General features: G+C 42.8%; 1 protein-coding gene across 1 annotated transcript in view; it reads right to left on the bottom strand.

Annotated features, from left to right (window-relative positions):
* NRXN3 (neurexin 3) overlaps positions 1–21,389 on the bottom strand; it is a 1,439,365-nt gene that overhangs the window by 1,379,812 nt on the left and 38,164 nt on the right. Inside the window, exons 3-4 of the mRNA XM_046647541.1 lie at positions 9,825–9,854; positions 6,908–6,919 (exon numbers count right to left, since the gene is read on the bottom strand). Coding sequence (XP_046503497.1) covers positions 6,908–6,919; positions 9,825–9,854 — 42 coding nt within the window. The remainder of the gene's footprint in view (positions 1–6,907; positions 6,920–9,824; positions 9,855–21,389) is intronic.

Here is a 21,389-nt window from a genome sequence, read left to right as displayed (position 1 = left end):
CTGTAGATTACTACATGGATACGCACAGTTTTGGAGGGAGTGGGGAGAATAAACGTGTTTTTTAAAAGTAAATGGCAGAAAGTAGCACAATGGACCCTTCTGGACGATGGACACCTTTCATATCTTGATCTGGATAGTATTTACATGAGCATATATAGGTTAAAAAATATTTAAGCCATGTGCTTAAGAGTGTGGATTTCATATATTTTATACTATGTATACTATCCTTCAATAAAAATAAACAAATAAATGAAAAAATCCCTACATAGTCACAAAGCATATTCTTTTTTCTGATTCTGAGACATTAAAAGTTTGGTGATTTGAATAACTGAATTATTACCTGATAGTTTCCCTTTAAAATAAATGAATAAAATTAATTCAAAAATGCATATACATTAATAAGTTGAAAATAGAGTTTATTTAAGACTTTAGGAGGAAAGGTAGTTGTTACATTTGAAAGCCATTTTCAAATTCCTGTTAACTGTCGGTGAGATGTCAGAAGGTAGGGCCTATATTATTTCCCTGGTCAACCCTGTATACCCAAAACCTAGCACCTGGCCTGGCACATCATTGGCTCTCTGTCAATATTTGTTGAATGCTGAATAAAGATTGCTTTTTGAACGTTAAAGTAGAGAATCTGGTGAACTCAGATGCACATCACACTGGAAAGTATTATTTTCAGCACACTACAAATGGAAGGCATATGTGATACCATACTCAACCAGGATAAACCTATTCATACGTATTTGGACAAATTGTACCTATATTCAGATACACATACACTGCCCTACACATCTGAGAAACAGACCATGGTGTGTACAAGCCTAAGCACATGAGGAAATGCTCCTTGCTTGTTCTCTTATTAAATATTTTTCCATGAAACTGCTCTTTTGAATTCTTTATAAATTAGATGCATCATTAAGGCAATACAATTTAATTCAAAACATCCTTTACCTGTAGATGTTATCAAAGTCAGGTTTATATGTGTACACACATAGATTTACAGTTGAAATTTATATTTCCTCTAAGATTAACCAACTTGCCTTGATAAGCAAACATCTGTACAAGTAGATCATTATTGACCTTCAAGGAGAAAGTGTTTTATGATACATATACACACATAAAAATCTGTGCATAATCAATAAACTCTAATTGATAATTGAGAAGGAAATAATTGTTTAGAAATCTGAGAAATATTTTACTTCACATATTGTCAATTGAAACTTAATTGAAACATCCTTTTGATCCATCATACCTTTTACTAATAAATCTACTGTTCACACTTACACATTTTTTTTTCTTTTTTGTTGTTACTGGGAAAAATTCACCCTGTGCTAACATCTGTTATCAATCTTCCTTTTTTTTATTTCTCTTCCCCAAAGTCCCAATATATAGTTGTATATTCTAGTTGTAGGTCCCTCTAGTTCTTCTCTGTGAGCTGCCACCACAGCATGGCTGCTGACAGAGGAGTGGCGTAGTTCCACACCCAGGAACTGAACTCGGGTCGCTAGAGTGGAGTGCGCCGAACTTTAACCACGGGGCCATAATGACTGGCCCCACATTTACACATTTTTAAAAATGCTCCAAGGAGCAACTCTTCTAAAAGAATGTCTTCAGTATCCAATGAAAATTTTCTAAACAAGAAAAGGAAAAAAAATACTTTTCATATTTCTAAAGCACCATTTTAAAGATGTCACTGTCAAAAGCAGAGTTGTTAAAATCAGGCAATTTTATGTTTTATGTTTAAAGTAAGTCTATTTTCCTCCTGCAGACTTTCAAACGTTAGAAGGAAAAAAACATGAGAAACGGGCTTCTTTAAAAAAACAAAGTGATTTTATTCATTGTCAAGAGGACAAACCAGTGGTGGATGAGAAACAGATGAGGCAAGAGATAGAAATGTAATTTTGCCCCTATTTTATCATAATTAGATATTTATAGAGCACAGATGAGTTTATTTTCATAATTAGTAGCTGGCATTGCATTTACTAGTTTGCATAAACAGTTGGCTATCAAAGCAGTAACTTATTTGCAGGGTTCTCAACTCCTAGCAGGGACAAGAGGGGGCTCAACTCCTCAAATCAGCTTTCTTAATGTTATTATCAACTAAACCCAATCTACATGAAGTCATGTTCAAGTTCACGTAGCTTGATTGTCTCTTTCCAGTTTGGCCAGTGTTGATTAGTCCAGCATTAGAAGGCCAATGAACAAATCTACATGGGAAAAAATATATACAAATAAATTGGAAAGGGTCTCTAAATTCTGATAGATTAAAGTAAATCTTAGGGTCAACACTATCTAGTCCAGTAGATAAAGAGTTCTGTAGAGAAAAAGGAAAAAGGAATTAAGTGCCCCCGCCATCTTTACTATTTAAAAATCATGCCAGTTCTTGGCAATTGTTGAAGATGTCAGTTACTTCTCTTCTTGGTCATTCCCAGCATTCTCCATACCCTTCTCACACATGCCCACCCCACTCTACAAATCCAACTTCATCCAACTCACAGATCAGGCTCCCTGCCAGTAGCACCAAGAGTAGGAAGGATTCCTTATGCCCTGATCACTGCTGTAAGTAAAGAGAAATTCAATCAAGCATGTTGCCAGTAACTACCTCCCACTATTGACATTCAGCAAGAAATCTTGAAGGAATATTTTACTTCTCCTCTCTCCTCAAGCCAAAGGTTAAAAACCTGTGGCTCATGGGATGAATCTCTTGGCATCTGTGTGTGTATGTGAGTGTGTGTGTTTGCATACATAACATAGAGAGAGAGAAAGATGCCATAAGCTGACATTTCTATAAAATCTACTTCTGGCTTATCTAAAGGATCTGGTGACACTGGGCATGCATTCTTGTATGGCAGCAATCAGCTAGAGCAGAGTAGAGGCTACTGCCCTTGGCAAGATTTGTGTTCTCCAGTTTGCCACAGTCCCCACCACTCCCTATTGTTGATCTTACACTTGAATTTTCCTACTACAAGACCTGCTATTTGATGAAAGCTATCAAGTCTCTGTAGGCACTTGAGTCTGCAACACCTACTCCAAGTTCAGTTTCAAGGGAAAGTATTTGGTAATCTAACCCAGAATGCACAGTCCCCAAATCAACAAGAAAAAAGGGAAGGGAACCAAAACACTCTAAACACTTAAACGAAGGCTGTCAAAATCAAGTCAAAAACGCTGAGCACGGCTGGTTGCTGAAGAACTCCTTTGGTCAGCCGCTTCTAGGTAATGTCACATTTGCTTTTGACCCAATGTAGTCCAACGGCCTCCTGAATGTTGTGGTTATCCTTATACCCTAAATAGCCCACTTGGTTTTGTAGATTTAACCTCACAATTCTTCCCACTAAGAGTTTACTGCTTCATCACTCAGCTTTAAAAGAATAACAAAATCTGAGGCATTCTTTGCTCTGACAAGCTTCTAAGAATAAATCCAAAGACCTTTCTCACTTTTATTCTGGTGTAATCTATGACCACTTCCCTCTCTCACTTGCGCACCTAGGGCCAAGAGAAGGCCAAGGTGAGGATGGAACTGGAGCCAGGGCATCCAGCCTCAATCCGTGATCCACTGCAGCTCCTTTGCTCAGTTAGTTGGGGTAATGAGGATGACGATAAAGGGTACAGGTTGGTGCACAACTCTGGACAAAATACTGAGCTAAGTCACAGTGTGGGTGACAGAAATGGCCAAGATACCACATTTTCCCTTTAAGGAGAGAGGTGACTGAAACACACGAGTAAATCTGATTCAAGGCAGTTTGGCACAGGTACTTTACAAGAGAAGCACAGTCTGGCAGACCCAGGAGGCTTGGGCCTCAAAGGACAAAAAGGGGAAGAAGAGTGATCCAAGGGCATTCAAGAAAGAGGGTAGAGCTGGAGCAAAAGCCTGAAGGCAGAAATCCATAATGTGGATTCAGGGATGGAGAGTTCTTGACCCTTGGAGACACAGAGGCTGTCATGGGTGAGAGTGGGGAGTGGGCCACAGTACTGTAGAAAATAAATCCGAGAAGGCACATTGACATTATACGATGAGAATCCATCGAAAGCTTTTGAACAGATAAGCTACACGATCCGATTTAATTTTAATTTTGCTTTATTTTCACTTTTAGGAAGATGACTGACAGCAGGATAAGAAGGATTAGGGATTTAGAGTCCCTTCCACGTGCCACCTGCTTTGCTAGACACATCTGGACATTAACAAATAAATATGTTTGTCTTCAACATTCTTGCAGTCTAGTAGAGGAAAGTGGCCCAATTCCCAAATACCTTTAATATAAAATATCAGAGAGATACAGGGAAGAAGAGCTCATCTCTGAATGGAACATTCAAGAATAGCATCAACTAGGAAATGAAATCTATGTATGATTTCAGTGAGGAGGAGCTATCATAGAGGACAGAAACAGAATAAGTAAAGCTAGGAGACAAGGAAAGGTCCGGTAAGGTTATCTGGTATTCTATTTGGCTGCAATTTTGCTTCTAAGATTAACAGGGGAGAAGGTTAAAGTAAACAGGGTCACATTAGGGACAGCTTTGAAAGCGAGATAGCTAATCCTGCGCTCCATTTGGTGGACAGAAGAACTTAAGCAGTTCTCAGTTACTGGACAGGCTGGAAGAGAACAGAGGCAGGGAGACCAATTAGGCTGTGGCAATTATCTAATAAGGGCTAACTGGGAACTGAACTAGGGTGCTGACAACAGAGATGCAGGAGGCACGCGGAGGAGAATCTCAACAAGCTCTCTCAACTGTTCACCTGGGAATAGAAAAGTTCAGGAAGAAGGATAGAAAGCAATGCTGGGTTTCAAGCCCAGATGATGAGGAGGATGGGGGCACCATTAACAAAAATAGGGATGTTACAAAGGGAAGCTGGTTTGTAGCCAGATGGTGTGAAGGTTGACTTGGACATACTGAGATGACAGTACTGGGAACATTTAAATGGACACATGTTACAGAGAATGCAAAGTGGCGGGCTGAAACTTGAGACTGGTCAGTGCCAGGAACCTGGAGGTCATTCTTGGATATCCAAGAAAGGCAATATAAAGTCGTGGTTGGGTGCTCAGATTCTGGGTTTCATTTCCACTTAGTAGCCATCTGACAAGTTATGTAACTCTGAGCCTTGTTCTACGCATCCATAAAGCAAGGATAACGCCATCACCCACCTCATAAAATAGTTGTGAGGATTAAGTGTGATAAGGTGGATAAAGCATGTGGCAGAATGGCTGGCCCATAGAAAGCCCTCAACCAGTGTTAGCAGCAGTGGCCAGAGAGAGAAAGTAAGATACCCATGTGCAAAACCTAAAACCATCTGTCTTATGGGATGTTTTAGGAGACTGGGGAAAGAAAAGGAGGAAGTTGGTGGGGGGGTGGGGGAGGAAGGGAGGAAGATAGACTGACTAATGTATTCTCATGGAAGCTGGTAGGAGGAGGGACAGGTGCCACAGTACCATAAGTTTCAGAAAGGTAGAGTCCTGGTGTCTTTGCCTATGAGGAGATTGCAGGGCAGCCTCTGGTTGACTAGAGTAAGTACAGAAGTGGAGGGGGCAGCCAGACACACCCTTTCCATCATCATTCCTCCTCCTCTTCCCCTTTTCCCACCTCCTTGCAAAGGTACCAAGCCCATAATAGGGTAAGGGCTCCCAGATGACAGAATTCAGAGAATAAACCCACCTGTCATTAGCATAAAAGGAACAGGCAATCAACCATCCCCAAAGTGGAAAGGACCGAACTGCTTCTAACAGTTCCAACTGGATTTTTTTAAAATCCAGAAAAGCATGAAACTCAAACGAGAGATGGCCAGTTCACAGACTAGTCATCAAATCAGGATTTGCAATAACTTGTCAGCCCCTTCTTTCTTCAACATCCTCAAGCCAGAATTCATATTTCCTACTCCTGTTATTTGCCAATTTTTGCAGGAAGGAGCAGCACACAGCTTCACAGAGATAGGGGCTGGAGAGTTAGGAGGGGAGAGGGGAGAAGTGGATGCAGATGCATATTTATAATTTATCAGTTAACCTCTCCCTTCACTCCTGAACAGCTAATCCCAATTTGAGCTGGTGAGGCAGGTTCTCCAGGCTTGGGTCTCTGACAGCTTCGATTAGGAATGGAGGAGCGAGTTGTGCTACCAAAGGTGTGAAGCACTGAAAGGCACGTCAGACCACTGGAGCAAGCCCGCTTGCCCTGCGCCTCTCCTTTTCCCTGCCTACCTGGAAAAAGGTTGACTTTGTAAGTTAAAATCCAGTGGTATCTCTTTCTCCACTTTCTCCTTACGATGTAATACATTATCATTCCTTTGTTCTTCCACACCTGCAGTCCTACCGTTCTTAGCCCATCACCCCCAGTCAGAAAATCTCCACTCCAAAACAACAGGAAATATCACACAGAAGATAAAAGAGCAATAATTAAATATCCCCCAAATTTCACATTAAATAAAATTTCAAGCAATTCACCAACCCTCTCCCCTTTCTCAACTCTCATCCTTCCCTCACAAATATTATCCCCGAATTCAGTCAGTTTCAAGTAACACAAACAACGGCACATCATTTCACAAACCCCACGTTCCCTCAATACATTTCTTGGGAGGGGATCTTAGAATACCCTGTCTTTGAGTAAAACATACTTTCCCCACACTGCATAATCATTTTCGGAGTCCCCCGTTCCTTCTAGAAACAGCACACCATAATGGATAAGGCTTATCCTGGATTTAGATGCAGGCATACCAAGTTGGAAAGATCCCCAACCACTGAACATGAAGTGTATTGAAGGGAAACGAGAGCACTGGCTTTTTATTTATGTATTTTTAGTTGTTGTAAAAAGCACTAAGTTATAATCTGGACTATATTCATCAGAATCAACAATTCCCCTTGGATACACGAACATTCAGAAGGCAGATTGATAGTTACAACCATAAAAATAAAATGATCTCTACCTTTACTTCTACCTACAGAAATGAAGTGGAAGGTCCAATTAAGTAGAGGAAGCATGGTGTCCACCATGGAGGCGGCGAGAGAGAGACAAAGAGAGAGAGAGCAGGGAGAATAAAACATCAGCACACTGCAGACACACAAAGAAATGTAACACACATAACAAAAACCCACAACAGTAACAGCAACAGCACTACAGCAGCTTGAGAAGGCAGCGCAAAACAAATGCACAATGTGAAGCTTAAGCCGTAAACAGGGTGCCCAGCAAGGCTGCTTCCATCCGTTTTGTGTTTAAGCTTTTTCCCATTCGTTTCTCCTCAGTCTCATCCTTAGAAACATGACCAAGTCTGCATGCAACAGCACTGCATAGCCACATGGATGTGAAATCGCACGCACTTAACCAATCTAAAATTGGTTAGGGAAAGTCTCAGAGAAGCTACGTTCTCTTGTTTTTTTTCCCAACATTAATATGAGTCACGAGGACCAAGAATGTAACATACATGTATAAGTGATACACACACAGCATACATAAGTATTTCCACACATTTTTATGGGCATCAAAAACAACTTCTGGAGATTCAGTGGAAACCAGACAGAAATCTCTTTCTTTCATGTTGAAGGAATAAGGTGAATTGGTGGGAAGTAGAGTTGGTTTTGTAAGGAATCATCACAAAGGGCAAGAATGGACAAGGGGGTGGGAAATGGGAAAGAATGAGAGGAAGCAGAATGCAGTCAAAGGACCTTCTTAAAAAAAGATTAAACTGCAAGTTGCAACTTAAAACCTTAGTGACACGGACCACCCGGAAGAATTCTGCATCCTTTCTTGAAAACCTCTCCAAAGAGGAATTCACAATATCTGTCTGTCATTATTTCATTGCCTAAAGACTCTTTTTCTAGAAGATACCCGACTTACGCCCAGGGCAAGTGTACATGGGTGTGTCTGAATTCTCTACTCACGTACACATCAATGCTGGGTGCCCAAGAGAAGTTGAGCAGGGGGTGAAAAAGTGGGTAAGGTATACAATACAAGTTCTCCAAATGCTTTTATACCAATGTTGGGATTTAGCCCTCCAAAATACCTGTGCTGCATCAGTGAGTCTGAAATAAGCCAAAACAAGAGTAAAGTCCCCACCAGCCCAGCCCATCTGCCTGGACTCTACCCTATGACATCAGCCATATGAAGCACTCAGACCTCCAAGCCACTGTAATAGCTGGGAGGACTCCTCAAGGGCAGCTGGGGGAATAAGGCAAAAGAATGGAGAAGGGGTCTTTTTATCAGGACTCTGAGGGCCTGCCTTTTCTGGTGTAACTTGTATCAAAGTTGGGCCATCAAATTCCAGCAATTCATAGAGCTCAGGTCCTCCTAATTCATGGAGATGTGCTTAACTCTCTCAAACTACCTGGACACTGGGTCAACATCTAGTGCATCCCCTACTCATATCCACTTCATAGTTACCCACTGCTGGCAGATAACTTCCCTCTCTCGCCTACAAGAATAGAGTGGCTTCATCCCAGCCTCTTCTGGAACCTCATCTAACAGTGGAGAACACAGCTGACCTCCTCCCTTCAGCTCTGTTCTTTGATATCTGCTCTACACCAGACCATGTCTTCATTGAAATGTCCAGAGACCACATCGTGGACCTTGGCTCAAGTCTGGATGATACACTTCTATTGGAAACGTGTGCTTCCTCCTTACCCTGCCTTATCAAGTCAGGATGTCCTCAAGTGCTCAGCTCTCGGGCTATGTGGACACCATAAACAAACTTCTCTCAGCCTGGGTGGCTCCTAGATCTGATCATACTCCCTTTTATGGCAACCCTGATGGATCCAATGTAAGGGAGTAGAGAACAGGGAGTGGCCCTTCAGTGCTGCCCCACACTCCTCAAAAGATCAAGAAAAAAGGAGAACATGGAAGTACCCTGCATTCCCGTTTTTTTTTTTTTTTTTGGTCCTGCAAAAGAGGCACTGAGTCCCATGTATATTTTGAAAGGAAACAGACAAGAGAAATTAAAGTACAGCCTTTCAGTGTCAAGGCAAGGCAGGTAGGTCAATCTTGCAATCATCCCAAGGCTCAGAAGAAACACAATAGTCGCAATTGAACAGTGAAGGGAAAGACAATTTTAAGTAGGCTTAGTTGTCGAATCCTGATTTAGGCTGATAATGTGGAAAATTTTTATTTAGGAGAAAAAGGCTTCATTCACAGCCCACCCTGTGCTTAGCCGAGCTGAATTTCCTGCACAGTTCATTCTCTGCATATTTGAATATTTTAGGTTGCAGATGCTGAATTTACAGATCTTTATATGCAGTTTTCTTCAGGGTGTATAATGAGTTAGAATCCTGCCATGAGGATATTAGCATGTACTTTAGGTGGTTTTTGCTTTTATACAAAACTGGAAACAGTCAAACCCCCGAGGACTTCCTTTGACCATGAGGGGCTGAAAATCATTAAAATGGGCAGTGGGATGGAGGGGAAGACAAAAAGCAAACCTTTACTAAGAATGAAATTCAGAGAGAAGCCCAGCTCCCCTCCCCAAGCCCGGGGCCCCAGCGTGGGGCCTGGGGAGGAGCAGGAGGGAGTTAACCGCTCTGTTGCTCTGAAATTAGCTTCATTCACCCCCATTATCGCTGCCGTCATGCCTTGTTTCATGCTTCCCTCTCCAAGGCAGCCCGGCAGGCCCAGCGCCCAAGATGACAAATGGTGGTGCAGAATGGAGAAGCCAAGGGGATGGTGGGGGCGGGAAACCAGGATGCACGAGGAAAGGTGCCCCCCACCACAGGGTGGACCTGCTGCCCGTCTGGCCCACAGCAGGAGGGACAGGCAGCAAATGGCCTGCCAGTGATGATGATGCTCTGAGCGACCAGCCAGAGGCACGAAGGCAAGCAATTTGGGCAGCTGCAGCACCACGAGCACAAAGCACCTACCTTGTTCACTCATCATGAGGTGGGAGAGGCCTTGAGGAAGGAAAAGAGGGGAGAAGGGGAGGAGGAGGGGGAAGGGAAAGGGAAAAAGAAAGAAGACAAAGTTAAAATTCCACATGCAATGCAATTTTCTCTTAATTCTTGAGTGGAAGGAGGGGTGGAGGGTCATATATACACACTCAAGAGCATGCAACTAGCACTGACACGCCAGCCTTCCTGCCACAGGGCAGAAAGGCTGGCTCTCTGGTGCAAGGACAGTCTTGTTTGCTGAACTGCCATGGGCCTCATCATGAAAACTCTCCTTTTACCATTGTTCTATACAAGAGGTAGGATTTGAGATAAATCTATTAAAGAGTAGGTCCCTTGGGAAAGAGAATCAAGATGCTAGGTAAAGTAGTTTTCTTTCTTTTAAATTATTTTTAATAGTAATACATGGTCACTGTGGAAACTTTAGAAAACTCAGGAAAAAAAATCAGGTGTAATCCCAGAGATTACCATCCAACTTTTTTTTCTAGATACAGTATTCTTTTCTACAAAAGCTGAATGGTACTGAACACACCAAATGAGTTTCTGCTTGCAAGAGTTGCTTCGACAACCTGAAACGACATCCTGTATCACCCTCCTCTTAGCCCAGTGACCACCATACCCCTTCCCTCCATTGCTTCTCCACCACCATCTTTTCCCAGAAAGTCCCTCAGCCTTGATCAGGGTGGTCTAGCCCAGCACTGAATGGGTTAAAGAAGGTACACAATGTCCCAATAAATGAATACACAACCTCTGGCTATGTTCTTATGGAAGTCAAACAAGGCTATTAAGAGCTCATTACTTCAAGGGAATCATAAGCCCTGATAAATCTATTAAAAGATTTCCAATCAGTAACCAATGGCACCCATTATTTGCTCTTCCATTGCTTTTATTATTATTGGAGATAGTTGACAAAATCCAGATCACTCCAGAGAACATTTACCTGGAGTGAAATTCAGGGATATAGGAGATTAATAAAGGAGAAAAATCTCCAAAGTATGGAAATTTCTAAATGCTTTTAGAGATTACTAGAGATTTGCAAAGTAATCAGAGGCAAAATATGGGTCAAGAAACTCTCTTTTGAAAGATCAATGATATATTAAATACATAGATACATGTGCCATAAATGTCAAGGAGTCTATTCTTTAAATGAATTTCATTAAACTATAATCATATTTTAAATGCACATTTCTGGCATTCATTTCCCGAGGCCTCAGATTAATACTCATGGAGGAATGGAATCATGCCAAAGCAAGTCATTCTCATGATTTGTTTTGTTTAAAAAAAATTAATTTTTGGTCTTTTTTTGGAGAGGATAGTAGGTAGAAAGAACAAATGGCCCTAGATTTGGCTAAGAGAAACCTCTGCAGAAGTGTCTATTCCTAAAATGCCTGATGTTTCTTGACCAAGCCATAGCCTTCAGCATCCAGAACAAGAGCACTAAGGGGGTGGGAGGGGGGTGTGGAGCAGGCAGGTGGGGTATGTGGAAAGGGGAACAGGAACAGAACAGGTGTGTGAATTCAGAAGGCGACTATTCACAGGAGGGTTGTCAGCATTAATAAATGAGAATAAGGAAGATCCAAGGAAATACTTGAGTGAAATAGGGGGTTAAAAATGAAAGGACAATAACACTGTATTGTATACTTGAAACTTGCTAAAAGAGTAGATCTTAAATGTTCTCACCACAAAAAAGAAATGGTAATTATGTGACAGGTTGGAGGTGTTAGCTAATGTTATGGTGGTAATCATTTTGCAATACACAAATGTATGAAATCAACACGATGACAACGTTATATGTCAATTATAGCTCAGTAAAGCTGGGAGAAAAAAATTTAAAATTTTTTTAAATTTAAAAATGAAAGGAGAAACATTTTACAGCTGTGATTAAAGATGTTTGGTAGCTAGGAGAAGGAGTGAGGAGAAAAGAAGTGAAATAATCTTTATTTGACCCAAATATATATTTCAAAAATTTACCAAATGAAGAGTAAGTGAGATACTTGCTAGTCAGAGGATATTCAGAGCCCTGGAGAAGCCCTTTAAAGGTGTGCCCCATCTCCTTGCTACGTGTGTTTCTTCAAAGCAGTGTTTCCAAAGTGTATTTCACTGACCACCTGGGGATGCTTATTAATAATGAAGATCCTGAGCCCCACCCCAGACCTGATGAATTAGAATCTTGGGGAGGAGTTGGCGGAAAGATCTGAATCTTAAACAAGTTGCCCAACTGATTCCATGCTCACTCGAACTTGAGAGCTACCCCTTCAGAGCGGCATATAAATCAAATTTTGGTAAATTAAATAGTATGATAAATGCACCAAGAGGAATTGGATGTTTAACGGAACCCTGCAGTGGATCCTTTTGTAAAAGGAAGAATCCTTTTAAAATGCAAATAACCCACCACCTGTGTTTTTAAAATTCAAATATGTACTTATCAGGTTTTATTAAGCTACATATGTAGTTGCAGTATTGCAACACGAATAAAATGTTCATATTCTTCAGTTTATAAAAATCTTAAATAGAAACATTAGGCCAAGAATGCGGATCTGGGATCCTGATATCAAAATTTCGGTTTTACAGGCAATGAAGCAAAGTGGACATGAATAAGTGTACCAGGAAAGTAACCATAACATGGTTTGAGTTTGTTTTGCTTTTTGAGCAGGGTGTTTTATCCCACTTTCCAGAGGTTTTACATCAGTATCATCTCCGGAACAAACTTATCCTTAAAGCTGGCAGAGTTAAGAACTGGAAACCAAGAATTCCAGAGTGTCCAGGGCTATTCTGAAATTCTATTCCTTCCCCCTCCCGTCCCAAAACACTCCTACTTGCTGCTAAAAATGTCATGCCCCCCCCCCCCCCACAGAGTGAGTGGAAGAACCAACAATCAATCAAGCAAATGATTGAAGTACCTACGATATGCAAACACTGGAAAAGGTAGTGGAGATACAAACAAGTATGGTAGATGGCCACGGTATGGTAGAATCTGAGAAAGTGTGCATGTGTCTATATTCACACAAACGTGCATGTGATATAGATACTGGCACCTGGCAGTGGAGGGGTTAAGATCAAGGACTTCAGAGCCCGATTTGACTCCTACTTTTGTTACTTTCTGGCTTGTAACCCAGTAAAGTTGCTAAGCATCTCTGTGCCTTGATTTATGTATCTGTAAAATTTAGATAATAATGCCAAATTCATAGGTTGTTTTGAGGATTACATAAATGAATATATGTAAAGCTGTGCCTGCACATGGTAAGGGCTATATAAGGGTTATTGTTGTTATTTTTATTATGTTATAAAAATATACTAATGTGTGAGGCCACACCTAGCACAGTGCCTAACACAGAGTAGGTGTTCAGTACGTGTTTGATGAGTGAATGAGCAATCAATGAGTGGGTAATTGCTAAGTGTCAAAGCATGAATTCAGACAATAAGGACAGTAGGACTGTGAGGAGGGGGCTGGGTGCACAGAAAAGGTTTCTGGAGAAAAGTGGGTTTTGAAATAGGCCTTGAAAGATGGTTTAGGATTTAGACAGATGTAGGACATTCCAAGTAACACCACCAGCTCCGCAGACCACAAAGTGCATTTGTAAGGCCTTTCCCGTTCAACTTTCCAGAAGCACCTAGGACACTGCCAGGCATGTGGTAGGTTTGTAATACCTGCTATACAAATAATACACATATAAATAGTTGGTACAAGGAAGAAGTGCAAGGTGATCTTAAGGCTCAGAGTATGGAACTACTGTATGAAGACATTGAGCTTCAAGGCTAAGGAAAATGGACTTGCTTGACCTTGCAGCTGATGGGAGACATTGAGGGTTCATGGGCAGGAAAATGACCCAGGGGAAATGATGCTGAGGAAGATTGTTTTGGCGATGGTGTGGACAGGATAGATTAGAGGGAAAAGAGATGGAGGCAGAAAGATCAGTCATAAGCAAAAGGCCTAAATAAGTATCATGGGAGAGGGAAGGAAAAGGGAAAAAGAGGATTCATCAGGCTTTGGGTGACTGATGAGATGCTTCAGGGAGGGAAGGGATGGGAGACTGAGTGAAGCATGGTCAGAAATAGGAAGGCGGGATGGGGTTGGGAGATGGATTTGGAGTGAGGGCAATAATGAGTTCTGTTTTAGGCATGATGAGTTGAATAAACAGAAGAACCACTCAAGCAAAAATGTCTAGGGTGCATTTAACAATGTAGGACTAAGGTCTGTGAGAAAGTTAGGGCAAATGTTAGGGTGTGTCCCCTCCTTTTCACAGAAGAGAGGGTCTGTGCCTGTGTACATAAATGAATCTTCAAAGAAAAAGGGGCTGGAACACTAAGTTTTAACCTGGGAGAGATGGGGGATATTAAGATATCCTGGAGGTTCATTTTTTTTTTTGCACATTCAACATTAAAATAAAATTCTACATTCAAAAAGGAAAAAGGAACTATATGGCTTTCCGATATAGATACAGAATATACTCCTCAAAAAATCTTAACTGAGAAGGATATAATTAGTAAGGAAGGAAAAGGAATCTATGTTGGGTGTGTGTTATGCATGTGGTTGATAAGGAAGGGGGAAAAATGAAGATCATCTTTCTTATCAACCTCAGAAGTGGAGGGGCAGCAGCAGCCCCCCAGGCCACACAGCCGGCCCTGGGACGAGCACCCGGCTGGGTTTGGAGTTTGGCATTTATTCTGGGCCTGATGTTCATGGGAAGATGAAAGACAAGACATGGGCTGGAAAAGGGGGGCTCAAGGAAGCAAGGGAGACCACATCTTTCCAAAACAATCTCACCACGGGCTCTGGATTTGAATACATCCTCAACTAAGACTCAAAAGCCAGCTCCATAAATGTTAACCTACTTGTGGGTAGGGAACAGGAGGTGGACTTAGATGAGGCTTTGATAGGCATGATATTGGGAATTGCCAACACAGAATGCTTATGGAGCCACAATGCCTGTTTAAAAACAACTGCAAAAAAACAGAAAGCAACTGAAAAGTCTACTATCTAGATGTCACACCTTGACAAAGTGCTATCCTAGCTAGATCCAGGGACACTTCTGGATCCCAAGAAGATGTCTGCTATTTTTGACCCTTCCCCTCATTCTTTCTAGTGCTCCAGTCTGCCCTTCTTTACCCGTCTGTCTGTGACACACAGGTTCTTAGGGCACATACAAGAATAAGAGGAGAAAAAGATTGCCAGTAGGTAAGACATGCAAAGTTGAAATTGCCTTAGAACAGACTGCAAATCATATGTAAATTACATGCAAAATATATGTATGGCCCTCTAAACTATGTTACGCCCTTCAGGAAAATCCCCATGGAGATAGCTGCTTTTGCAGCTCCAGTGAATGGAAACGGCTATGAAAGCAAAGTCATTTGTAAGCGGCTGTGGCCATCATGAAGCCTGTCACAAGAATGACTAATATAGAGAATAGAAGCCATTTACTGAAACAGGCAAGAGGAAGATGCAATGTTCAGGAACCAGGCCAGAAGTTGAAGACCTCCATAATTTAAGCTAATGCTGTCTCCCCCTCAAACCTATAATATCCCACCCATCTCAGATGGTTTTCAATGCATCTTTCCTTCCTTCCCTCTGGCTGGGTAATGGGGGAAAGTATTTCAGGGGAGGAAGGAAGTCATTCTTGGAAAAAAAAAAAAAAGATTCAGGAAAAAAAAAAAGTAAGTTATCTCTGCCAAGACTTTTCTTTCATTCACTTCCAGAGTAACTTTTATCCCAGTGTAAAATCCACATATATCATCTCGTTTTCCATGCCGAAGTAGAGAAATTAAATGTCACTAATTGCTGCAAGTGCCAAGTGCCAACGTTGAATTCTTATGAAGCCAGGAGGACTTTTTTAAAAGAGTAATTATATAAAATCAGGAGGTAATGGAGACATTCACCTGATGTTTCTGGAGAAACTAGGGAAATAGTGAAAGTGATGGGGGTGGGGCCTGATGAAGAGAGAAGCCACAAGTGACCGCATCTGTAGGGTGACCAGGAATTTGGAAAAGAGAGAAGAGGAAAGAAGAAATACACATCTTAACATTTTAAGCACTTAGAGAGGAAATTCAGTTCACTGGGTAAAAAGACAGAATTATAACAGTAGCTAACATTGGTTGACTGTTTACCATAGACAAGGCCTGGCTGTGTGTCGTCTCATTCAATGCAACCCTATGGGAAAGGCACTGCTATAATTTCAGTTTCCCAGGTAAGGAAACCAAGGCCCAGAGCCAAAATCGAACTACTTAGTAAGGAGTGAAGTGAGGGTTCTAAGCCAGCAGATGGACTATCCAGGCTGGGGTGGTAACCACGACACTAGCTACCCTGTCTAACTCGGTGCTGGAAGAGAAGGGAGAAGACATATCTTAGAGAATTCAGGGGCAGAAAATAGTGCCTAGACATTCATTCAACTTCATGTATGACCCTGGTCCAGCAGGATATAAGGGGAAGTGGGGGAGCTCTTTTAAATGGCCAACTTCTCCCTTCCCTCAATCCCCACCTCCAGATTCTACTAAAACATAAAGATTTTCCTATCCTAGGCCAATTCTTGGGATTATTAAGCCACTTCCCTCATTAAAATGCAAGTCTGAATGAAAGACACACTCAGGGTACTCAGTCATTGACACTGTCCTGTGCATGAGATCATCAGGAAGCCAAGTAAGGATCTTTCTTCAAAGACAGGGTGGCACAGGGACATGGGAGGAAAGGCAGGACAGAGACGTGCAGTCGCAGGTTAAGGAAGTCTGCCACTGTGGGCAGGAGGGAGCACACGGGGGATGGGGTGGGAGAGGGGAGCAGAATTCTTATAGGCAGAGGTGGGGTCTGAAGAAAACCTCCACCTGCTCCCACAATTGTGCCTCAGACCAGCCGTTCCCTGGGCAGTTCCCTGATCTTCACTACAGACTTTAGTTTCCTTTTTCTACCAGGGGTTCACCACCGGCTCACAGCAGAGCCCAGGGATGCTCAGCATTTTGATCAATGACTCGGCTGAGAACATCCATGGCATACTGTCTGGATGTTGTGATGAACTAAAGCTGAAAGGAATAGCTAACTTGTTAGATGTCAGAATCTGGGTCACCATGTTCCATCCTCCACCACAAAGCCTTTTGTAGGATGTAACTGTACTAGCCCACTCACTTTTGCCTCTAGACCAACTTTGCTCCTACAGCCTGGTGGCTGGATTGATCAGGAGGGATTTCTTCCAATGTGTCACCATGAATCACCAACAGCTTCTGAATGGCATAACCACAGGGAAGAGAGAAGAATGTCTGCAGCACCTTCCCAGTTTGTTCCACCTCTGTAGAAGGAAAGGAGGGATGGGGTTTCCTCCTGCATGAATACCGTGGAAGGATGAGAGATGAAGGCAGTCATGCTTGTCACTATAAGGGTTAAAGGATCAGCAATTACGGCTTTCAGAGAAGACTCTTCCTGAAGAAGAGGAAACCTTTGCTCTCCAACTGTCATGAACTACTCTAAAATAGCTCTTCATTCTTGAGTGACACAAAGCTGGAAGGGACAGCTGATGTGCTAGATGAAAGACCTGTACCTTACTAGATTGCAGTGTACTGGATTTAAAAAATCCGTGACTCAATGGAACAAAATCAAAGAATGGCTCCAAGTCTACGTCAACCCATTACACAGCACAAGAAGGGGAGAGAAATGGCTTAGCAGCAGTGCACACAAAATAGTAAAGATTTTCAGGGACTTTAACTTAATACTATAGTTACTTAAAAAAAAAAAAAAGTTAAGGTATTGGTGCCACCATTAATAGATGTAGGGAGTCCAGAAAAGAGGAGCAATGGGACCACTCCATAATGAACTGGTTGGGACACGTCTATAATACTGTATGTGGTGTGGGCATCCTTCTTTGGAAAGGATGCAAAAAAATGTCTTTTTTCAGAAAACAATGACCTGGATAAAAGAACTTAAAACCCTTGAATGAGAATGCCCAAGGAAACTAGAAATGTTTTAGCCTTTAGAAAAGAAAATCCTTCAAGACGAAAGCTCTGCCTTCAAACACTGGCAGTGTCATTAGATCTATTCTGTGTGTCTCCAAGGGCCGGAAGCAATACAGGTGGTGAAAGCTTGTAGTGACTCAGGATAAGGAAGAGCTTGTGGACATTCAGTGCTGTTAGAATGGAGCGATGAGTCGCCTATCACTGTGGGGGTTCAAGTGAAGTCTAAATAAACCCTTATAGACCAGATTCAAAAATTAGGTGCACAGAGAGGCTTGACAACCTTTTGGGTCCTTTCCATCTCTGAAATGCTGATTCTAACAACAAAGTTTTATGAGCACCTACAATATGGCATGCAGTGGGGATGCAGGCATGGGTAAGTCTGTGTTCTGAAAAAAGAAGACACTCCCTGTCCTTCAAGAGCCCATGGTGGGTGGCCAATGAGGGTCACGTGGTGGACAATACACAGCTGACCACAGGTTTCCCCCGCTACCCGAAAGTTCACTTTACGCCACTTCACTTTTATAAAAGACCTGCCTTGGTACCTGTTTTTCACTAACCAAAAGAAATCAGAAGATGGTTTTCGCTTTTATGAAAAAACGTGAGAAACGAAAATAGCGTTCACTGCCTGTTTTGCAGTGAGCTGTTACAGAGGCAGCCCACACCCCCAGCAGTGAAAGTGGCACCACCAAGCTCCTTCCCCAGGAACTACACTCAGCATCAAGCTGCCATAGCTTTGAACTATGTCTGTGAGCATCTGTGCTTTATCTTGATTATTTTGGTAGATTATTCTTTGGGTCTGGGAATGCTCAAAATTTTTTCCCATATAAATTAATGGTAATTGCTTCTTCACTTTATGGCCATTTCGGCTTAGGAAACATTTTGTAGAAATGCTCTACTTTTGGATAGCAGTGGAAACCTGCGTAGTTTATGACGATGATGGCTCTACCAGCCCCATGATGTAAGGTGCCAGGGAGCCCAGACAAGGGGGGATCATTCATCCCAACCTCCCACCCTTCCTTAAAGTATGTAGGGTATAAAGTAGTGGTTAATGCTGTAGCTTTCAAGTCCCTTCACCTTTCAGATTGCTTTCCTTTAAAACAGTGGTTCTCAAACTTTGGCCACATCAGTATCACCTGGAGGACATGTCTTAATTTAATGAGCCTGGATCTCATTCATTAGCTCTCCAGGTGATTTTGATGCTTACCCGAGTTTGGGTTTGCAAACCACAGCTCTAAATGATCCAAAACCTGGATTTAAATCCAGTTTTACCTCCTACTAACTGTGGGATTTTGCGCAAGTTAAATTTCCTGCACCTCTTTCCTGTAAAATAGCCCCCTCCCATTTCTAAAGTATCTCCTTGGAATCACTACGACAATTGTGAGCAACCACACATGGAAAGCACTCAGCACAGTTCATGGCACACAGGAAGGGCTCGAAAGCTTGCAGTCATTGCTGTCATTATTCAGGAGACTGGCGTATCTAGGCCCTCTCTCTGCCCTACCCCTATCTCTTGCCAACTCCTTTTCTCCAGTAAGCTGGCAGCACTAGCACACTGCCTGCCCAGGCATCCTGAGATGCCTCCCTCACCGTCAGCTCAGCTGCCCAACAAGGGGACCCACTGTCCTCAACTCTCGGCTGCCTTCCATCTCCTTACTCCTCATGAGGTCTAGCCCTGAAAACTGACTAGGTTAGCCCAGGTCCTTTCCAGACCTCCCCAGGCAGGTCTACGCACTGGGAGGGTCTCTGAATGCCATAAACAAGCTGCATGACGTTGTTGAGTTACCTGGACATTCTATGGCCTCAGTTTCCCCTCCTGTACAAGGAAGGAATTGGTGTAGGATACTTTCTCTTTGGTCTCACCAATGGCGTTTGGAGCAGCACACATCTTTGAATGCGACTCTCTCACACATTACAGCACACTTAGCATTTGTTGCCCCTTCCTCCTAAATGCCACCAGTGCCCCCTCATCTCTGGAGCAATAAATATACACCCCACAGATTTGGTGGGCTCATGGGTAGGGGGTGGTACTGTCCCACTGAGCCTGCAGGATCTCACTAATGATTTTCCCAACCTAATTCTGACCTTGCCCTCCAGAACTGAGAAACAAACTGGGGCCATAACCGCATCCCAGTCAGTCTGCCTCACCAAGACAGTAAAGCAGGCAATTTTAAAAGGCTCTAGAAAAAGGCACCAAGGCTCAGTGATCTGCTTCCTTGAGTTAGCCAAAGCTAGAGGCAGGCTGGGAAGTAGCTTCTAACTCACACGTACTCATGAAGAACAGCTATGGGAGCCAAGGGGGTCTTCCAGGCCCCAAACAAGCAATTGGCTGGAAGCTGAGCACTGTTAGCCCAGCTGAGGGCCCCGTTCCAGTCCACTGACACACAGCAGTGGTGGATTTCCCTGGAACCTGCATCCTGCCCTGAGCTGAGCCCAAGATGGGCACCCAATAAAGACTGGTTCCATTACCTTCTGTCTCAGGGTGAACCCCAATACAAAGCAGACTTTCCTTCAGAGGGGTTTGGGGTAAAACTAAGAGCTGAGTCCTAAGCACTATTTCTTCATTCAGCAAGTATTTATTCTGTGCCTACAACCTATTGGCAGTGTTCTATGCCTAGAGGATGCGGTAGTGAATGGGAGTGTACCTTTGTGGAATGCACATTCTGGTGGGACTCCCCCTGAGCCATCTCCAGGGCCAGACATACCAGGGTTTGCATCCTGCTCCACCACTTTTTACTGAGTTATCATCTCCGAGCCTCAGTTTGATCACGGGTGAAATGGGTCTAATAACAGAATCTACCTCCTGGGATGTCAAAAGAATTAAATGATGCATGTAATAACTTAGTATTTCAGTGCTTGGCTCAAAATACAAACTCAATAAATGTCAGGTGTTTTTCCTAATAAATAAGGGAGAAAAGCAAGTGGGACTATTGCCCAAAAGAATGTGAAGGAAAAGACAAAATATGTTACAGGCACTGCTGGAGCTAAGGGCTGTCCGTCTTTGGTAACGGAGGAGAAGGCATTTTCCTGATTGCTAGCCCACTAGGTATGTGAGTCAGATGGCCTAATCACAGAGCCTCAGAATGGAAGAAGCCTGAGATCATCCCATTCAAACCCTTCACATTAAAGAAAAGAAGCCTGAGGCTCAGAGAGGTTATATGACTTACCCAAGGCCACACAGCTCTTGGGGAAAGTGGCAGAGCCAGAAGGAGGCAGAACGACAGAGCAGAAACCCCAGATCTGCATTTAAGCCCTGATACCTACTGTTCCTGCTTCTGACCTTGGAGAAGCATAACACGTCTTGGGGCCCTGGGTTCTCTGTCCATGAAGTGGTAGGCACCTGGCACACAGAGGGTCTTCTCTAAATATCAGTCCCTTTACCCCTTTTTACTGGGATTCCTCAGCCTTGCATGAGAGCAGTCGTGGCCAGGAACTAGGTGTGAGGGACCTCTTCATCGAAAGCATAAAGATCAGGACCAACGGGAGAGAATGTGTGACAGGGAGGGACTAGCAGCTGTGTTTAGAGGGGCCCTACTGCACAGCACTGGGAGCGTGCCTCTGAAGAGTTAGGGGGACCGAGACATAGGCCAAAGAGCGTTTCATTTGTTTTTA

Source organism: Equus quagga, chromosome 20 (genome assembly GCF_021613505.1).
Source record: "Equus quagga isolate Etosha38 chromosome 20, UCLA_HA_Equagga_1.0, whole genome shotgun sequence".
NCBI lineage: Eukaryota > Metazoa > Chordata > Mammalia > Perissodactyla > Equidae > Equus > Equus quagga.
Note: the sequence above shows the minus strand (reverse complement) of the source record. Positions and strands in the feature narration are given on the sequence as shown.